Here is a 21451-nt window from a genome sequence, read left to right as displayed (position 1 = left end):
CTTTGCTCGAGATATTGAAGCCAAAATTATCCTTAATTTTGTATATATTGTCAACGCAGTGCAGCAACTGCAGACCTAGAGCAGGCTGTCTAGCATGCTCATTGGCTGCCCTGCAGCAACTGCAGCAGCCTACCAGTGAGCCTGGCGTGACGTCACGCCCAATGGTGGCGCTTCGTGCCCACTACGCGTCACAGCCCGCGCAAGGGGTGTGGCTTAGCGTATAAAAGCGGGGCTCAGAGGCTGCTTCCCTGGTTTTCATGATCTGAAGCGAAAATCGCTCGTGGCGCTTAGCACGGCCGGTTACGCAATACTCGTTCCCTCTCTAGAGAGAACCGAGGTTACGTTAGGTAACCGAGTACGTTCTCTTACGAGAGGTTCTCTCGTATTGCGTAAGTTTAGCTTACGCTACGGGAACACTTTGTCAACGCCGTGCGCGCCCAGCATCCACTCTATGAGTCCTAACCCGGGGAACATTGAAAGTGGGAAATTCAGGCGGCCAGCAAGCGGGCCGACACATGTATAAACATAAGCACCCATGGGGTATGCAGAGCGGCGGCGCCGGGCTGCATGTACATGTATATCAACCCATATTAGTGCAGCTCAACCAGGAGAGCTAACGTTGAGGTAGCCTGCGCACCAGTGATGTGGGCAGATCATACACACATTAGACTGAGAGAAGTCTAGCCTGCAAGGCGGGAACTTCCAGATTATAGAATCTCACAAATGTAGACGGGGAGGCCCAGCCCGCCGCCATACAGATGTCGTGAATGGAAATTCCACTGGACCATGCCCACGACGAGGCCATGCCTCTTGTGGAATGAGCCCTGATGCCCAGAGGGCATTGCAGACCTTTTGACGCGTAGGCAGCAGAAATCGCGTCCACTATCCATCTGGATAGGGACTGTTTCGAGGCGGCGAGACCTTTGGTGTGTCCGCCAAACGAAACGAAGAGCTGCTCGGAGCGTCTGAAGGGGGCGGAGCGCGTAACGTAAGCTCTCAATGCCCTGACAGGGCAGAGGAGGCTGTCGCTGCTCACGCTGTTGGATGCTGGCAGAGCCGACAGAGAAATGACCTGCGCTCTGAAGGGAGTGCCAATCACCTTCGGGACATAGCCATGTCTCGGTTTGAGGATGAGTTTAGAGTCATTCGGGCCAAACTCAAGGCCCGCTGCGCTAACAGATAGCGCGTGTAAGTCCCCCACACGTTTAACTGATGACAGAGCCAAAAGAAAAACGGTCTTGAGCGAGAGGTATTTTAGATTCGTTGAATCTAATGGTTCGAAGGGATGCATCTTTAGGGCCTCTAGGACCACGGAGAGATCCCAAATAGGAACCGAAGGTGGGCGCGGAGGGTTCATCCTTCTGGCTCCTCTCAAGAAGCAGATGACCAGCTCGTTCCTTCCTAGCGACCGGCCTTGCTTCGACTCAGCGAAGGCTGCAACGCCCGCCATGTATACTTTGAGCGTGGATGGGGACCTGCCCTTATCCAGCAGCTCTTGAAGGAAACCGAGCACCTGCGAAACCTCACCCGTTCTGGGGTCCAGATTTTTGTCGGTGCACCATTTGGAGAACACAGACCATTTAGACGCATATAGCCGTCTCGTAGAGGGGGCTCTAGATTGCGTGATCGTGTTCATAACTCCTTCTGGCAGGATAACGGGTATCCGTTGATCAACCACACGTGCAGAGACCAGCGCTCTGGGTGGGGATGCCAGATCGAGCCGCAGGCTTGAGAGAGGAGATCTGTCCTCACCGAAATCGGCCACGGGGCTGTGCGTGACAGCCGTGTTAGTTCCGGGAACCAGGTTTGGTTCTCCCATCGCGGGGCTATGAGGAGCACCGGGCTGTGCGATTCCCTGATTCTCTTGATTACCTGTGGTAACATAGAGATGGGAGGGAAGGCATATAGCGGGTGGCTGGGCTAGAGTTGGGCCAGCGCATCCTCGTTCTTTGAAAAGAACACTGGGCAATGAGCGTTGTCCTTTGGCGCGAATAGGTCGACTTCCGCTCTGCCAAAGAGGCGCCATAACAGCTGGACTGTTTGGGGGTGTAAAGACCATTCCCCGGGGGGAATATTGTCCCTGGACAATCTGTCCGGTCCTTCGTTCAGGATCCCTGGCACGTGCGTCACTCTCGGCGAGCGCAGTAAGCACTGGGTCCAAACGAGGAGGCGTTCTGCCAGATCGCAGAGGCTCCTGGATCTGACACCGCTCTGGCGGTATGCGTAGGACACAACCGACATGTTGTCCGAGCGGACTAGAACGTGTTGGTCCTGTATGAACGGGAGGAAGCGCTTCAGCGCGTTCTCGACCGCCAGCATCTCCAGACAGTTTATGTGAAGGCGTTTCTCTCGGTCTGACCACAGGCCAAAGACCGGTCTGCCCTCGAAAAGGCGGCCCCAACCTGAGTTGGAGGTGTCTGTCGAGATGATTTTCCGATGGGAAATCGCTCCCATTGTCACCCCCTGCTGGTACCAATTGGCCGCTAACCAGGGCTGCAGAGCTGAAATGCAGCTCTGAGATATCCTGATCCGCTTGTAGCCGCGCGTCCACCCCTGACGGGGTACGCGGGCGTTCAACCAGCGTTGTAGCGGGCGCATGCGCAGTAAGCACAGCTAAAGCACTGCTGCAGCTGAGGCCATACAGCCCAGCATCCTCTGAAATTTTTTCAGGGAGGCGGTTCTGCCCTTCTGGAAAGATGCGGCTAGGTGTCGAACACAGCTGACAGCTGAACACAGCTGACAGCTCTGTTGACAGCTGAGCCTTCATAGCCACGGAGTCCAGTTCTATTCCTAAAAAGGAGATTGACTGGCTGGGCCGTAATGAGCTCTTGGTCCAGTTGACCGTGAGACCCAATCTTTCCAAATGACTGAGAAGCATAGTTCTGTGAGATACGAGCTCTATCTCTGACTGTGCTAGAATCAGCCAGTCGTCCAAGTAGTTCAGAATTCGCACACCCTGACATCTGAGGGGGGCGAGCGCCGCGTCCATGCACTTCGTAAATGTACGGGGTGCCAGGGACAGGCCGAACGGGAGGACGGTGTACTGATATACCTGGCCGTCGAAGGCGAATCTCAAGAATGGCCTGTGACGGGGTATAATCTGTATCTGAAAATACGCGTCTTTCAGATCGAGAGATATAAACCAGTCCTTCGGGCGAATTTGCGCGAGGATCTGCCTGGTTGTAATAATTTTGAACGGTCTCCTCATGAGAGCTTTGTTCAAAAATCTCAGATCTAATATAGGCCTCAGGCCTCCGTCCTTCTTCGGTACGAGAAAATAACGGCTGTAAAAGCCTGACTCGCTCAGAGAAGGCGGCACCGGTTCTATAGCTCCTTTGCACAGCAGTTTGGCTATTTCTGCGTGAAGTAGATGTGCTACTTTCGCGCTCACTGTCGACTCGGTCCGAGCGTGAAAACGCGGGGGACGGCGAGCGAACTGTAGTGCATAGCCCTGTCTTATTGTGCTTAGCACCCACTCTGAAACCCCAGGAATGGCTTCCCATGCTTGTGCATGTGTGGCCAGGGGGAGAATGGCCTCCGGGTTTCGGTCGCCGCACACTGTGGCCTTCGGGAACTGAAACGGAGATGTGGGTGCGGCGCGTGCGCCCTCGGTGCTTGGATGAAGCGGCTCGAGCAGCGCCGGAGACAGTGTGTCTGTTAGTAAGAGTGAGCGCTTGTGAGCGGGCACGTGACTTACACTCATAACCTGACTTACTTGAGGTTGAAATGGCCGTGTGACAGAGCGGGCATGAGATGGACGCGAGCGCGAGTTCGCGAGCGCGATGTCTACATCTAACACTCGAGTGGCATTTGCCAGCTTTATGAGAGTGGGCTCTGTGGGCCTGAGGGACACATGTTTTTGAGTGCTTGTGTGTAGGGGTGAACACTGGGACGTGGGCACATTTTCTACACGTAAACACCATCGGCGTGAGCCAGATAACCAGCAGTGACTAGCTGTTTCATATATGACGACCCGATTGCTTTGAATGGGGAACGTCGAGTGAGCACTTGTACTATGCGAGCGGCGCCGGAGGCGGTGTAAGCGTGAGCGCTCGTGAGCGGGCACGTGACTTACATTCATAGCTTGACAGATATGAGAGCCTGGACACGGCGGCTCGCTGACAGCAGCAGCTGGCTGTGTCACGTGAGACGTCCCGATTGCTATGAATGGGGAACGGTTTGTGAAAATATTGTGGTGTGCGAGCGGCGCTGAAGGCGGTGTGTCTGTTTGTAAGCGTGGGCGGGCACGCGACTTACGCTCATAGACTGACCCATATGAGAGTGTTTAGCCATGTGACAGAGCGAGCAGAGGATGGGCGTGAACACAAGGTTGTGGGCACGATACCTGCATCTAACACTCAAGCGGCATTTGCCAGCTTTAAGAGAGTGGGCTCTGCGAGCGTGAGAGACACGGGGGTACAGTGCTTGTGTGTAGGGGTGAACACTGAGACGTGGGCACTTTTTCTACACTTGAAACACCAACGGCATGAGCCGGATACCAGACATTACACTCTTCTGAGATTTCTCTGGGCTGCCGTAAAAACGGCGGTTGTGTGCAGGCAAGCGGGTAACATTACCGACTCGTTGGCTGCCAAATACTCCACTGCAGTAGCCCTTTCCAGGGGGACTGACATGGCGAGATAGTTTGACGGCGGTCCGGCCGCGGCTTTAAACAGTGCTTTCTGTACGTAAGAAAAACTGTCCGCGAGCTCAGAGAGGAGAGCCGCATAAATTTTATCTGCTGCCAGAGCCGGGATTCGAACACAGGTCTCTGGCGCGAAAGCTTAGGGTTCCACAAGTGAGCCACAGGGGAAACGACGTAAGCTTAAGTTCGCACAGCTTTGTGTTGAGTTTGCAGGAGTGCATGTTATATAACAGGCTCATAGCTGCAATATTGAGAAATAGGGGTTAGTCCGGCCTCGGCGGGACTAGAAAACCCTTCCCTTCCCTCTGGCGCGGGATAGCTTTCTCGTACGTAGAGAAGTTAGCCGCGATTAGAACAGCTGTTAGCGGCGCGTCCTCATCCATATCAAGCGCCTCATCCCCTGAGGCGGCGGCAGCGTGGGCGGGAGCCGGCGGCTGCGCGTCCGGGAGGGGGGGGGCGGGAAAGGAGAGAGAAATGCTCGAGGGAGTCGTTCCGGCGAGCGTTTGAGTGCCACATCAGGCTCCGGCAGTCTCTGTGCACGGCGCTTCTTCTTGCGCGGTCCAGCAGATGGCGGAGTGACAGCTTTGCCGTTAAGAGGTCTAGACGAGCCCGCAGGGTCGACATAGATAGTTCCTCACAGTGGACGCAGCCTCCCGACGTGCGAGGGCTGCGTGGTCCGGGCCCAGGCAGAGAGCGCAAACACATGGCGGTCTCCGACGCTGAGCGGGGCTCGGCACGAGCCACAGGACGTGCGAGGCATTCTTACAGGAACGCTCGCGCTCTTTTAGAGAAGTGTGTGTCGCAGCGACGAGCACACACACACACAGTAAATACAGTGAAAAAGAGCAGTAAAGGATATTGTCGCCGGATAGCGTTGCTGGCACGGAAGGCTGAAGGCGGCGAGAAGTCGACCGGCTTCCTCAGGCGCTTTCCTCTGCTGGCAGTCGCTGGATTCGACGGCGGCGGCTTCTCTCGGATCCAGCGGTATGAAGAGCTTCGCTGAAGAGATGAAAAATCAGGGAAGCAGCCTCTGAGCCCCGCTTTTATACGCTAAGCCACACCCCTTGCGCGGGCTGTGACGCGTAGTGGGCGCGAAGCGCCACCATTGGGCGTGACGTCACACCAGGCTCACTGGTAGGCTGCTGCAGTTGCCGCAGGGCAGCCAATGAGCACGCTAGACAGCCTGCTCTAGGTCTGCAGTTGCTGCACTGCGTTGACAATATATACAAAATTAAGGATAATTTTGGCTTCAATATCTCGAGCAAAGATGAACTTTACCCGTAGCGTAAGCTAAACTTACGCAATACGAGAGAACCTCTCGTAAGAGAACAAGTATTCACGCAAACATTATCTGTTATGTCTTAAGTGAACGTTCGGCTAATTATTAGGGAAAAACATCAGATGTGTATCATTATATTAGATCCATGCTGTACAGTAGGCCTTAATATATAGGCTGCCTGTCTCATTAATGTTAATCAAACAATTGTAGTATCATGTAAACAAAAAAGTTTATTATGTATTGTTTGATTTGGTGATGGTTTGACTTGGTGTGTGCCAAGTTTGGTGTTATTACCAGGGATTTTGTTTTGGAACCTTCAGAAAACTTTAACTCAATTTTTCTCAAAATTGACTTTGCTGACTATACCGACTTCAAACAGGTATAGCTCATTCATTTTTTTTTTTTTTTTGTCTGATTCCAACAAATCATACATAGTTTTAAAGTTTTTTTTAATAGAGAATGTGAAAATAAGAAAAACTCATTTTTGAAAATTGCACAGGTCACATATTTTTATTATTCTCCTAATTTTCAAGCTTCAAAAAGTTCATAAATCTATATGAATTGAGTGGTTTAATCTGTCTTTTTTAACTTTTGCGTTATCATTTTTGCATAATTACTATTACTTAAGTAACAACTAAAGTAATTTTTAGGTTTTTGACTGCATCCTTCTCTGTCTCCATCAGAGCTCAGCTTGAGAACGAGAAGAAGAAACGAGAGCACGCAGAAAAGGAGAAGGAGAGAATAGAGCGAGAGAAGAATGAGTTAATTGAGAGACTGAGACAGATTGAGGAACAAACGATAAAAGCACAGAAAGGTACAAACATATCTGGACTTCACTAATAGTTTATCCAGCCCCCCCTTCCCCTCTATAATGCCAGGAAGTAGAATACCTTACATCAGTGGTTCTCAAATGGTTTTGCTTCAGGGCTCAAATTTTACATTTGACGACTAACACAGCACCAAAATTGTTTATCGCACAATAATAAAGAATGTTAAATAACAATAAACTGCATAGCAATAACAATAATTCTGCAATTTAAAAGTTCATCATTCTGTTTATTTTCCTTTCCTATGCTATTATTTTATTGTTTGTTGCAATTTATTATTTGTTTAAATGTCTTTTAGAGCTTTGGATGCTAGGAATTAAGATTTGTGCAAAGCTTTGGTAGAAATGTGTTATATTCCAAGCTGTGAGCATCTGTATTTTCGAACCTTATGCATACATCCTGAGTGAAAAAAATAAGTAATGTCAGAGGCTAAATGACTTTCTCTGCATTAGTGGAGGGTGATACTAACTAAACCTACATCTCTTGCCTCTCATAGGGTTGTCTTCTGAGGAAGGTAATTTTCTTAAACCAGAAAATACCACTTTGAAGTCCCTTAAACAAAAGATGTGTTAACTTTTGCATCCCTCACCTGAGTTCCCATTTTTCCCACTAGCTAGCTTTGTTGCAATTTTCAAGTTGGTTGATGATTCGTCTGTGTTTGACATAGGAAAGATCTGAGGGATATGAAACAATGTTAATACTGTGCCGGCAACACAGGCAATTTGTAATACCATGCCAGTGTATAAAATTTCTCATGTGGTTGCCTATTAATGTTGTCCTCATAGAGTTCTCCTTCCCGATCAGTATACTGATATAGATTTAATGATCTAAAGATTATGTAAATGATTTTGGAGAATAAAGAGAGGTGTCAAAGGAAGTGAAATAATTCTACTTTCTGCTACATTCTGATTAATATAACAAAGTATGTGTTATACTCCATGCGTGTCTGTGTTTGTCTAGAGCTGGAGGAGCAAACACGCAGAGCTCTAGAGCTTGAACAGGAGCAGAAGAAAGCAAAGGAGGAGGCAGAGAGGCTGGAGAAAGAGAAACGGGTAGCTGAGGAGGCCAAAGCAGTATTGACCAAACAAGCAGCTGACCAGATGAAGAACCAGGAACAACTGGTATGTATTTCTACTTGGGCATGTTTACATGAACAATCAAGAAAAGTTTGTATAGAGGGTATGCATTGACGTCACTTTCCCACCGGAACACGCCCCCCTCAGTCGGACTGAGTGGCAAAAGAGTCTGCTGTGTGACTGGATTTAATTTGGGGAAACTGCGAAAACACGAGTAAAACAAATGATTATCAGTTTAAACTAAAGGTTGGACTCGATATAGTATTCCTTACAACTCCAGTGATCCATGGATATTGACATGCAACCAGGAATCTGTTTCCTGACATTTATAAATGCCTGATTTTGACGCTGGGGAAATACATAAAGCAAATTTGCCTGTAAATGCTTTATATTTTACAATATTTGTAGGTCTAAATCCATGTGATCACTTACAGTTTTAATGTTATATAAATCGTCATATCGTCCAGCCTTAAAACTTGTATCGTTTTTTTGTCAGTCCTTATTTAAAAAACGTCCAATTATGCAGAATATACGATCGTAAATATTTAATTGATGAGTTGTCAATACAATATATAACAATATAATAGGGTATGATTTTACCCCTAAATTCAGCATATTAACTCAAAATGATAACTGCAAATACACCTTTTGCTGCCTGGAGTCCAGTTGTTTCTATGAATTGCAGCGATCCATTTGCTTCTCTGTTCTGTAGCTTTCGGCAGTCTGTAAAAATATACCTCAGATTTCTTGTCAAATCTAGTTGTACAGTCAATCACAAAGCTCTTTCCCGTTTTAGATGTGTTTTGTGTGTTTTTCAGTGCATTCACACTGAAAACAAATGCTGCCGCTCAGTCTTTTTGCCACTTAAGTGGGCGTAACCGCAGCCACTCCGGCCAAGGGTGACTTCATGCGCTCCCTTTACCTCTGTACAGATAAAACGCTGTTAAATTAGTTCCGGTTCACATTGCTATGCGGAAGCGATGAATAATTCTGTATTATACATTTTTAAGGCCAGACAAGTAATTTGTTGAGGTTAAGTTGCAAAGAAAGACTACACGCCATCGCACATATATATTCAAACGCGCATACCTATAGACTGAACACATAATACGCATGTGCACGCCGTCAGCGTTTTCACAGGTTTGCGTTTTTAAAGCTTGCGCAGAGATAAAAAATTATTATTATTTTTTTTCAGGGCTTGCACCTTGGAACCTATTTCGGGTTTGCGTTCTCAAGCCGCCAGACACTGTTGTTGTGCGGGTGAGCCGGGCCGGGGCGCATTAAGGGTTTTCTGTTGGAACGGTGTCGTGTTAGCGGCCCCTAAGTTAATAACTAATGATCTTTGCAACGGAAGTGAATCAATCAAAACTAACTTTAGCTGGACAATAACTTTATTCTAGAGCTGCTGTAAAGTCAAAACAATCTCTGTTACTTTAATTTCCTATTGTCACTGTAAAGCTGCTTTGAAACAATCTATATTGTTAAAATCATTATATAAATGAAGGTGACTTGACTTGACTGACTTACCCTCTATAGATCTTTGATCTGCAACAAGTAATTAATAAAATGTTGACAATGAGATGAAAATAATTAATCAATAACAAGATTAAAAACTAACAATAGCCCTGGTGCAGATGGATACATATCCATGTGGTATAAAAAAAACTTTAGAGAATGTCTCTTAGGTATGTAACCTTGGTTCCCTGAATAGGGAACGAGATGATGTGTCAGTAGCTGACACTATGAAACACTTACTGGCTGATGGCACTGACACCGCTCCTCTGAGGCACTGCGCCACCAGATCCTCATAAAGAAGCGCTTGATCCATCATTCCTCGGATATCTATAAAAAAGCAGTAACAACGGAGCGTGCCCAGCTATGCACCATCTCATTCTTTATTTAGGGAACCATGGTTACATACGTAACCAAGATGCAGCACTAACCCAACCGGGCCGAAAACTTGGTCCAAATTACGTTCCTTACCCCAGGATGCAAATAGTCTCCACTTGAGAGCATATAACCTGTGAAAGACAAAGATCCATTAAAGATCCATTAGACATACTTTTGTGAGGATCTAATATTATACCTAGAATCTGAGACAACAGGTTGGCTCTGACCGAATTCTTTCAAGGAGTTTCCTCCAGGAGAGATACAAGATCCGAAAACCAGACGTGGGATGACCATTGCAGTGCATCTAACAGAAAGATAAACTTTGTATTTCTATCTTCTAGCCAGGACTAATGGAATCAGTTTGACTGACAAAAAGCATAAAAGCATGTACTTGGCTATGCGTGAGCCAGAGCATCCAGTCCAAAAGACACTGAAGATGACAGAAAGAACCATAGAGGACAATGAGGTGTCTCGCTTGAGGTGATCAAATCCACCTCTGTCCTGCTGGCAGATTAGACTCACAGTCTGAGGGTGCAGCTTCCAATATCCGTTCCTCAGTTCTTGGGGGAAGTCTGCTCCCATATTTTCCTCTAAATTAAAGCATTGCACTAACCTCCACATTGGACATGAACAAACTCGACAACATAACAGTTATGAAGGTTTGGAAGAAAATTGCCCAAAGCCAGAAAAATTCCTTGCTGTGCAGAGTGAACAGAAGTGTACTGTCATATGGGGCACATGAAAAGTCTGCTGTCATCCAAAATGTTGCGGCAGAACTGGCAGGGCAGACACTGTCAAGGAATAAGGTGGGTTTCAGCTACTGATGCAGCATTGAGGGAACCTATGAAAGGGAACAGATAGTCCCAAGATTTCAGGCTTGATTGTAATTGTAATTCCCTTCTGGAGGGAAGCTACAATCTCAATTATTCCCAAAGATGGAAAAATATTAATTAAATTATAAATATAGCTGCAAGCAGCGATGACGGGCCCAAGCCCCGGTGGCTTTAGGGCAACTTTGCATGATGGGCAATATGAATTTAATCCCGGTAAATGTAAAAGGACCATATAAAAGTAATCTGAATGCACCACATTTACTGCAGCAGCTGGTGCCGCTATGCGATTGTTTAAATTTAAATGAATTGCATGTCATAGATCACTTTGTCATGTCAAAAGTTATCTTTTGCAGCTCAAAATGTTTTAAGTCCAGTATTTATCTTAAGGTATTTTTGTATTTTTATTAACCTAATTATTAAAGTAATAATACAAAACTATATTGTCAGTGCCCTACACATGAACTGGTTCCATGCATTTATTTTGTTATTAAAACTCAGAAATAGACAGGGCCTAAGAGATTTCTTATCAAATCAAATCAAAGTTTATTTATAAAGCACTTTAAAAAACACAGTGTGTACCAAAGTGCTGTACAATCCTTTAATGCAGGCCAAAGCACACAGCAATGAAAGGGTTAAACTCTTGTCAGAGTGTAACTGACAACTGATCAGTATCTTTAATATATTGTCATGATGTTGAAAAAGTTTGGTGTGAATAATAATAATAAAAAAACACTTAGGAGAGGTAGTTAAAAATTCAGAGCCTGATTTAAAAAAACACACAAAAAAAACCACATTCAAACCAAAATAGCACTGAGCCCCTCCACCACGCCCGTTTCTGATGCTTTGCCCATGTCTACTGGCCGACAACTGTGATGTGTGTGTTGAGTTTCATGCAATTTGAAGCATGCTAAGAGCCTTAAAAGCATCCAAAAAGAATATTTAAGTTAGATGCATTTCCATGGCAACAGTATTTAAGATATCAAGTAATCTGTTCGAATTTAGCATCCTCAATGTCTTGTCTTCATGTTGACCGAGTTTGGTGGCGATCCGATTAATCATGTAGGAGGATAGTATCAAATTCCAGAGCATGCGTTTTTCAAACAACCCATAATAGCTGACTTACTGTTGGGCTGGCGTATAAATTAGAGCACAAAAGTCATTCGGCCCGATGAGGTTTAAATGTGTACCGAGTTTTATACTTATACATGCAAGCATGTTTGATATATGGGACCAAGTTTTCAGACCCCATTCAAGGGGACGCTATCGAGCCCCCCTGCCACGCCCGGGTAACAGCTTTAGCCCGGCCCTAATGGATTCTGACCTGTGTGCAAAGTTTCAAGAGTTTTAAGGCACGTTAAGGGCCCCAAAAGTGCCAAAAACCTTGAAAGAAAAATAATAATAAATATAGCTGCAAGCAGCGAGGATGGGCCCAAGCCCCGGTAACAGTAAACCCTTTAGGGTTACTGTGCACGAAGGGCAATATGAATTCAAACCCGGTAAATGTAAAAGAACCATATCAAAGTTGTCTGGATACGCCACATTTACTGCAGCAGCTGGTGCCACTATGACCGTGAACCATAATACCCATATGCCTGTGATCATTTAAATTTAGATGGATTTTATGTCATAGGATGTCAGAGGTCAATTTGAAATGAGTGCAAATTTTTCTTTTGCAGCTTCAGAAGTCCAGTATTTATCTTAAGGTCTTTTTAATATTTTTATTGACCTAACTATTAAACTGCACTGAAAAAAAGACAGTCTCAAAAACGTGGTTGTTTCTGATGTCACAAACTACCTTGTAACCAATCACATCAATGTGCCAGCGGGCTTTAGCATATCATTAACAGCGAACTAGCAGGGGAGTCTCGAGAGATGCTAGGTTATCCCGGTATATTTTTTTGTTGATATGAAAAATCGGGTAGATTTAGCAATATAGTGGGTGTATGATGTATATCAAGATGTTATGATAAACTACATGCCTTTCTCCACTGATGTTCTGAGTTGTTCAAAGCGTTTCTGATAATTGTTAGAAGGCAGATTGAGATGGCAAACGGGAACATAGTTTGTGTAACATTAGCAAAACATTATTAGCTGTTTGATAACATAGTCAGGCAAAAGGCTAATCATATCAATTACTGTTATGTGTCCGACGTTGAAAAGAGTGATACCATTGTGCAGCGTTTACCTCAATAAGCAGGCGTGAGTGGAAGCTTGGCTAATTAGCATATTCATGGGTCCACGTACTGTATACTAAATGAAGCAAGGGTATAGTGTTACATTCAAGCTATTTTAAGGCATGAAGAATTTTTTCCACAGGAAAAAAACGTTTAAAGGGGTCATATAATGCCATTTTCATACAAGTTAATTTGATTCTTTAGGGTCTAAATAAAAAGTTTGTAATATACTTTAATTAAAAATTCTCATTAGTATTGTAAGAAAACACTCATTTTACCTGGTCAAAAACAGCTCTGTTTTCAGCACGCCGTCTCAGTGCATATGCCTTTAAATGATAAAATGCACGTGGAGTGTTGCCTTGACAACAGTTGAGGGTATATTTTGGAGAGAGAATGGCAGCGGGAGTTTCTGAGGACACATCTGTGCAACCGTATGAATTTGTTCCGGAGCCGGACCCGGAACAAGATGACGGCCGCAAAGAAGTTCGACAATTAAGGCTCGAACAGGACGTTTCTGAATGGTTGGTTAACATAATGTCACTTTGATCTATCTTTGTTTACTGGCAGGGCAGAGTAACTTAGTGAGATGTACGAACGCTATGTGTTTACTGATGTATACGTACTCAGTTTGTAATAAAACAATAACCATAACGCGTTGTTCATAATAAACGTGGGATTATGAATTATATTGAGAACGTCGTACATAGGAAACATGCCGTAATGTACCCTGAGTGTACCTTAGCCGCATTCATCGTGAAGCGTGCAAGCAATTTGCAAAGATTAAAGGGCATATTGCAGGTTAGAGGACCCAACGAGTCAATGTATAGAAAAATAATGTAGGAACTAGATTTTCTTTAAAATATTCTTATAAATACGCTACAGAAGCTTCTGGAGTCGTTTTTGTGAGAAAATTTTACTTCCGTGTCTGAAAATGGCCGTGGCGGGCGTGACGTAACGGGCGGGAGAGCGGTCGATTCAAACAACAGGAAAACAATGGATCGCAATGACATTTCAGATGCTGAGGAAATACTTACTCGTATGACGGACGACAGCCATACAATTATGAGCCTGCTATGCTGCCAAGAGAGTAGGGACAGGCCAGTATTAATGTTAGACAGAACGGTCAGAGACAAAATTTAGTTGTGGTGTGAGGAGAACCAGTGGAGAACAGGACAGGTGTCTTGGTGAGAGACGTGCTTATAGATACACGTTCGCTAACGATATACGCTGTGCTCACAATATTGTACAGATTATTACCATCGTATATCAGGCCAGCAGACATTAGTATGTTTAGGGTAGATTTATACTATTAAATGTATAAAAACTATACTTGAGTATATTTCTATTGTAAGTTACTAAAAACATACTCAAGTACATTTTTAAAACATATTTTTCACCTGGGTTATAACATAAACAGAAAATTAAAGATTTGAATATTTAAACAATAGTCATTTTGTTTTTCAATTACAAGTTGCCTCTATTTAGGGCATGACTACCTATATCACACTATTTGATGCCATTGGTACAGTATACGACGATCAATATTCTTGCTTCGGCATCCCATGTTAAACTCCATCATATCGCCGGGATGATAATCCTCCGATCTGAAGTGAACGCTACACACGACCGCGGTTCTCGAAGCCGATGCGGAAGAGAAATCCCGTCTCTTCACCTGCACAAACCGCACCAGGCACGAAATATATACAGCACCGTCCTTTTTCTTGTTATGGAAACCTGTGGACTCAATGTCCTGACAGGCCGGAGTTTTTGCAACCTCCACAAACACAATAATTTACCATGACGATGATAAATTGAAATACAAAAACTACCTAAAACACACTGACTCACGACCGCTCTCACTGAATGCCAGCCTACTCTGCACTGAGCCGAGGCTGAGGCTCCCTGGCGTGACGTAAAATGACGCGATGTTGAAAAAAAAGCCGTTTTTACGAGCAGTCCAAGAAACGCTCACTTTATCTACTAAATTAGTGCCCTTATGTCGTTTTAAAACATTTTAAATCCTGCATTAACTTTTCATATGGTATTTTCATACAAGTTTATATATTAATTTAGATTTTTTTTTACCTGCAATATGCTCTTTAATATAAAGGTTAATACAATTTTACACTCACTTCTTCTGGAGGTGCAGCAGGAACATGAACAGTTGGTACCGATTCTTTTTTCAAGAGCAGCTTCTTAGCAAAACCAGCTTTATACTGATCCTTGTTTATAAAACAGTCTGGTGAGAAATGATTCGCGCAAACATGAAAGCATTGACGTTGCTCGTGGTGAATATTCCCTTCGAAAACAAAACTCAGCCACTGCGTCTTCAGCGGTTCGGATTTAGGAACATCAAAATGACTGCTGTGTTCGTTATTACACCCAAGAACAGAACACCACAATCGCTTAGACGCCATTCTGCTCCAGCGTATCAACAATAGTGGAATATGATGACAGCTCGCTCAGGGCGAGGATGTGTTGAAACGCTGCTGTCAATCAACAATCGTGGGAGGGGCGTCCGACCGTGTGACGTCACATGGTCGAACGGCTCGATTTGAGGCAGGGAAAAACATATAAGGAGATTAAAACAAAAACACTGGATAGATTTTTATCATTATATGATGGTTGTGTACTATGGAATTATTTTTGTGCCGATAATAATGAACGTAACTTTTCAAGAAACTAATGAAAATATAAATTGAAATTGAATAAAATATCTTTGAAACTGAAAAAGAATGAATCGCAAGCATTTTTTTTTACTTTGTTTTTAATACACTGCATGTTTTGCTAACTATTCCTCATATTTCTTTTACTGATCTAAACTTACAAATGCGCTTCCAGAGTTTTAATTTACGCTTCTGAAGTTTTCGTTTGCTTCTTAAGTTTTCATTTACGCTTCTGAAGTTTTCGTTTACGCTCCCTGAGTTTTCGTTCGCTGTTCTGACACAAATCTCTCGTGGGGGCGGGGCTAGTAGCAGTGTGTTCTCATTGCCTACTGAGTTTTTAATTGACAGCTTCTTGACCTGGAAGTGAAGACGTCAGTGTTGCGTTTACTTGTGTGGAATGTGAGCGTCTGTAAGCGCAGCTTTCTATTTAATTTTAGTGATATTAAGTTATGTTTGTTTTTGAATTTTATCTGTATTTACCTGCTGCTGCTACTACTTTGTCAACAGAAACTTTTAGGAGCGCAAGAGATCTCTTCAGTCTATTCAGGTGTAATTGTACATCAAAGTAGGCCTACTGTATATGCCTACTTAAAACATTGTGTCCAATGTTTTAGGAGAATATTTGTTTATTCCTGATGATTCTTTTGCATGTTAGGCTCTGATTAGGTTGTGCTATTACAATTTAAAGAGAATAGCCTACTAGTATACGTGTGTGATATATTCAGCCGTCAAGAAAGTTTCACTTCAACCAGGTAATCAAGGTTGGCAACCATGGCCATCAAATTTCTCATTGTTACCATATGCATTTACACCATCAAAATGTATGATCACTTAAATAAGAGGAATTTAAACAGTGTTGTGTGTAACGCGTTACAAAGTAACGCGTTACAGTAACGTAACTACTTTTTCGGGTAAAAAGTAGTTTAACGCGTTACTACTGAGAATTTGGTAACGAAACGTAGTTCCTTTTTCAATTCCGCACAACGTTACTTTTCCCATGGACAGATTTGACAGCAACACTGTCTCCTCAGCTGCGCGCTTGCAATAGTCACAAGCTCCGTGACAGAGGCTGGTAGCAGAGCAATCAATTCTGTGAATTACACTGCGCAAACCAAAAGTAATACTCCCACCGGATGAAGAAGGGTTGGCTCTCCACAGAACATAAAATATTAATTGTATTGACTTTTTCGTGTTCGCATTTATGAGGAAAGAAACAATATGGACGTAACAGTTCTTCGGACTAGACCGCTCTGAAAGCGGCACTAAAAGACTGCTTTAAATCTTTCACAGAGACCTCAAACAGGCATTTAAAACACCAAATATTAAGGATTGGCATATCAAGCAAAATAATATTCGATGATTGCTCGAAAATCGTACCTCTACCCCCACATGCTTACAGTAAGACGGCGTTCGCTCAAATCCCGCTCCGATATTAAATTTCTCTGTATAGACCTGCGTGTTGTAGCCTAGTCATTAAAGAAAACGATTTAGTTTCATATTTATATATATTTAAATATGTCATATATATTTAAATAAAATAATTTATTTTTTAATTTCATCAATGTTGATTATATGAAAAGTGAAAAGCATGAGTAAGAGCATAAGATGCGCAATCGGGAGACAAATGGAGTGGGCAGACATGATTTTGACCACTTCATTAAGTTTGTTTTTGTAGAAAGCCTTTCTTTAAAGTGAATTTCGTTTTGTATTAATTGTATCTTAATTTTAATCAATGTTTCATCAACCAATTGTCTTTAATAAATAAGCAGTAAATATAGCAGGCAATATAATCAGGACTTCTCAGGAGCTCCGTGCCGGCGCATGGACTGAGCTCGTCTCATAAATGAACCGAAACTTAGCGCAAGCTACTTGCCTCAAAGATATGAGAAATATATAGAAAGCTTGAAATGTGTACTTTAAAACAAAACTATTCAAAACGAGAGAAAACAGACTCTCTGCTTATGTAATCCATATGAAATGTGCATTTCTCTCTGGCGCGTTCACTACTGTGAAGATCGCGAGTCAGCATCGTCAACTTTATCTTTGCAGCCGACACTGACTGACAAAGAAAACACTTGTTTATTAATAAACAATTGAAATGTATTTGATATTCATAATCATTTCTTTTGCCGGTTCTTTGTGACATTTTTCATGAACGCGTCACCACCGCTCAATAGTTAATATTGTGCTTTGGTGTTCAGTTTATACAGGTTTTTCAAATGTTATTTAAATAAATATATATTTTTTTTCTATCTCAAAATCTCTCTCTTTTTTTAGTTTTTTTTTTTCTAGTTTTTCAATAAGTAGAGTTCATGGTAGAATTTTATGTAGGCCTACACATTTAGGAACAGATATTGGGTTCTGCCCAAAGTCAAGCAACATAAAAGTAACGTAAAAGTAACGAGTAACATAAAAAGTTACTTTCCAAAGGGGGTAACTAAGTAAAGTAACGGATTACTTTTTTAAGAAGTAACGAGTAACGAGAAAACACTACTTTTTAAAAGTAACTTCCCCAACACTGAATTTAAACTATGAAAATTACAATCGTGGCTTGCTGTCAGATGATACAGACCTCAAAGGGCATTTCATTACATATTTCACAAAGAATATTTTTGTTGCCATTTTTTTAATCATGCTGATAATTTTATTTATTTCATTTAGTTAATATTATCTTCTAACATTTAAAATTGTAAATATATTTGAACAATCATCAACAGGTTCAATTATGACTTATAAAATCAGTTAAATGAATTTAAATAAAAAATCAAATAAATTTACATTCTTTATTGTCTCTACAGCATATATACAAGTATCAAAGTGAAAGTCTTGGATGCGATTATGTTGTGACAGGGAAGACCAGAAGCCACAAAACATTAACTGCATACTATACATGTAATGCACAGTATTCTCATAATATACATACAAAATGCATAATTACAAAGATTTTTATCTCTGTGAGTCCATATAAGACAAGTGGATTGTAACCCATGTATGACAGTTGGTTGGAAGTGATTTTTAATAGTTAAAACAGTTTACATTATTAGTATTTTTCTTATCCTATTGTTTCACTTCAGAAGGCATTGATTCATCCACTGAGGTCGCATGGACATCACGGTCACTGTGTGTGGTTTTTAAAGCATCTTTAGGACTCGCAGAGATGGATTACTTTCCTTAAAATCTTAATTCGTATTTATCTGTAGAAAGAAAGTAAAATGCATCTGGGACAGCATGAGGGTGAGTAAAATAAGTGAGAATTTTATTTTTGGGTGAACTATCCCATTCATATGCTGTTGGTATGCTAATCCATGATCAGCATAGACTAATAAGAATAAACTGCAACCTCTTGTGTACTTGTAAACTGTGTTTGTTTTAATCTAGAGCTCCAAAGAAATTAAAATATTTGCTATTTTATAATATTACAATAAAATACATCAGGTGTCTAAAGATCAGGATCCCAGTCATTCAAAGGTGATATGTCTGAACAAAGTAACATTATTGTCTGATGGAGACAGTTGATCTCTGGTATTATCACTCCATCCTCTGTGTCAGCATCAGAATTTTGTTTATGGAAAAGTTGCTCAACTCCCTGGAAAGTGAGAAAGGAAATGTATTATAATCTAACAATACAAACTGCTTTGAACTTCCACATGCAGTAACAATTTGTAGACTTAAAATAATTATTTCAAACAAATTATATAAATGTTTTAAGGGATTTTACAGTACTAAATATTTACCTCCGAGTCATGCACCATTTATCATCTGTAATACTGTTGTGTAACCAGTAGATGGCTGTATAGCCCTATAAACATTTATCCATGGCTGTGTATTCCCTAGTTGCTGGATGTTTTCAGTCATAATTACTTGCATGTATTAGGTTTTGCATTTGGACATATATTTATTATTAAAGACTATTAAAAATTCAACATTTTTCTCCGAAATGTTTTTTTTTTTTTTTTGCATTATTATTGCTCAAATATGGACACAGAAAAAGCATTTTGTTGCATTTTGCAGAATAAATATTGCGCCCAGGGTGATACTTCAAAATAATTGAGTGTTTACATATTATGAATAGAGACGTGGAATGTGGTCAAGTCCTGTCTCTACTCTTTTAAAAACTCTGCATCGCAAATTAATCAGGAATTGGCTTTACATTGCCAAAGTTGAATCGGTGAATTGACAGCGCTCTGGTCCAATGGCATCGGTCATTGTCTGATACAGTACTTTTTGTACTGTAGGCTACAGTACAGATACTGTACAGTACTCTAGCCCAATGTTGTTTGGGGTGGCAGGGGGGAAATATGAATGTAACCGTATGTAACGTTAGATAAACAAGTCATGTAATGATTGGGCTAACTTACCAATTAAATCAAGACGAAACTGCTGTATAATGTTATGGGCTCACACTGAGCTCTAATATGCCTCTCCACCTGAAAATGCAAGTACTGTATTATAAATAGTATTAGTTTAGTATTAATTAATACATTTTTTTTTTTTTTTATCTGACTTACCACGAGTAGGCTATCCAGTATTCTGATATCGACGATGACAAATTATATCATTTGTCTGTACTATTCCTTCTATAAGAAATCATCTCAACAATATAGTGTAGCATAAATAAATATAGATATAAACTTAATATCACCTAAATGAAATAGAAAGCTGCGCTTACAGACGTTCACATCCACACCATAGACTGTAAAAAATAGATCCACACATGTAAACACAACACTGACGTCTTCACTTCCAGGTCAAGAAAGCTTTCAATCAAAAACTCAATAACCAATGAGAAAACACTGCTACTAGCCCCGCCCCCACGAGAGAATTGTGTCAGAACAGCGAACGAAAACGTACTCGGTTACTAACGTAACCTCGGTTCTCTCTAGAGAGGGAACGAGTACTGCGTAATATCTTACGCTATGGGGAAAACCTCTTTTCCACGAGATATTGAAGCCAAAAATTATCCTTAATTTTGAATTAATGTAAAACGCTGTGCAGCAGCATGCAGACATAGGCAGGACGGCTCGCGCGCCTATTGGCTGCCCTGCTGCAACAGCAGCAGCCTATCGAGAGAGGCGCTGCGTGACACCATATCCAATGGGGGCATTTCGCGCCCATTTCGTCACGTCCCGCCAGAAAGGGCGTGGTCTCGCCCTATAAATATAGCTCGATAAGACTGGTACACTGGTTTTCATCGCCGAAGCGAACCAGAGCTGTGTATGCACGGCAAGATACGCAGTACTCGTTCCCTCTCTAGAGAGAACCGAGGTTACGTTAGTAACCGAGTACGTTCTCTTATGAGAGTATCTCTCGTACTGCGTAATATCTTACGCTATGGGGAACACAATGCAAGACGCCGTGCGTACTGGGATCCGACACCAAAGTCCCAAGGGCAGTAGCCCGGGGCTCATGTAGTGCATAATCACCATAGACTCACAGAGAGTCGGAGAAGAGAGGCTGCAAGCATCATTCCCCATGAAATAGCATCCTACAGGAGCTAGTTATGTAAACAGTGTTTCACACAGACAGGGTGAACGTGTTCAGCCTGAACTGGGTAACATTACGGGTTATTCAACACCCATGGAGCTGTTTTATCGCTCAGTGAGCGATGCACAAGCAAAACTCAGCATCTGGGCCGGTACAGCGGGGCAGATAGCACTGAATTCTATACCGACAGAAGCTTGGCTTGTAAGGCGGGAACCTCTAGGTTATAAAACCTTATAAATGTAGACGGCGAGGCCCAGCCCGCGGCCGTACAGATATCTCTCAAGGTAACCCCACTATACCACGCCCACGACGAGGCCACGCCTCTCGTGGAGTGCGCTCTGACACCCAAAGGACACTGCAGGCCCTTAGAAGTGTAAGCCAGTGCTATGGAGTCGACTATCCATCTGGATAGGCTCTGTTTTGATGCGGCCAGTCCCTTGGAGCGTCCGCCAAACAAAACGAAGAGCTGCTCGGTCTGTCTGAAGACAGACGAGCGGGACACATAAGCTCTCAGTGCCCTGACAGGGCAAAGGAGACTCGCATCCTCCTCCTCCTCATGAACCGAGAGAGCGCACAG

General features: G+C 42.8%; 1 protein-coding gene and 1 long non-coding RNA gene across 2 annotated transcripts in view; one reads left to right on the top strand and one right to left on the bottom strand.

Moving 5' to 3' along the window:
* LOC130087734 (radixin) overlaps positions 1 to 21451 on the top strand; it is a 553959-nt gene that overhangs the window by 351925 nt on the left and 180583 nt on the right. Inside the window, exons 10-11 of the mRNA XM_056254217.1 lie at positions 6608 to 6738; positions 7712 to 7872. Coding sequence (XP_056110192.1) covers positions 6608 to 6738; positions 7712 to 7872 — 292 coding nt within the window. The remainder of the gene's footprint in view (positions 1 to 6607; positions 6739 to 7711; positions 7873 to 21451) is intronic.
* On the bottom strand, positions 18437 to 19788 carry LOC130087794 (uncharacterized). The gene is made up of 2 exons (XR_008807394.1): positions 19749 to 19788; positions 18437 to 18976 (listed from the first exon to the last, which is right to left on the bottom strand). It is a non-coding gene; the product is annotated as an uncharacterized LOC130087794 (long non-coding RNA).

The sequence above is a fragment of the Rhinichthys klamathensis genome, unplaced genomic scaffold (assembly GCF_029890125.1).
Source record: "Rhinichthys klamathensis goyatoka isolate OS25496 unplaced genomic scaffold, OSU_Roscu_1.1 h1tg000111l_1, whole genome shotgun sequence".
Classification (NCBI taxonomy): domain Eukaryota; kingdom Metazoa; phylum Chordata; class Actinopteri; order Cypriniformes; family Leuciscidae; genus Rhinichthys; species Rhinichthys klamathensis.
Note: the sequence above shows the minus strand (reverse complement) of the source record. Positions and strands in the feature narration are given on the sequence as shown.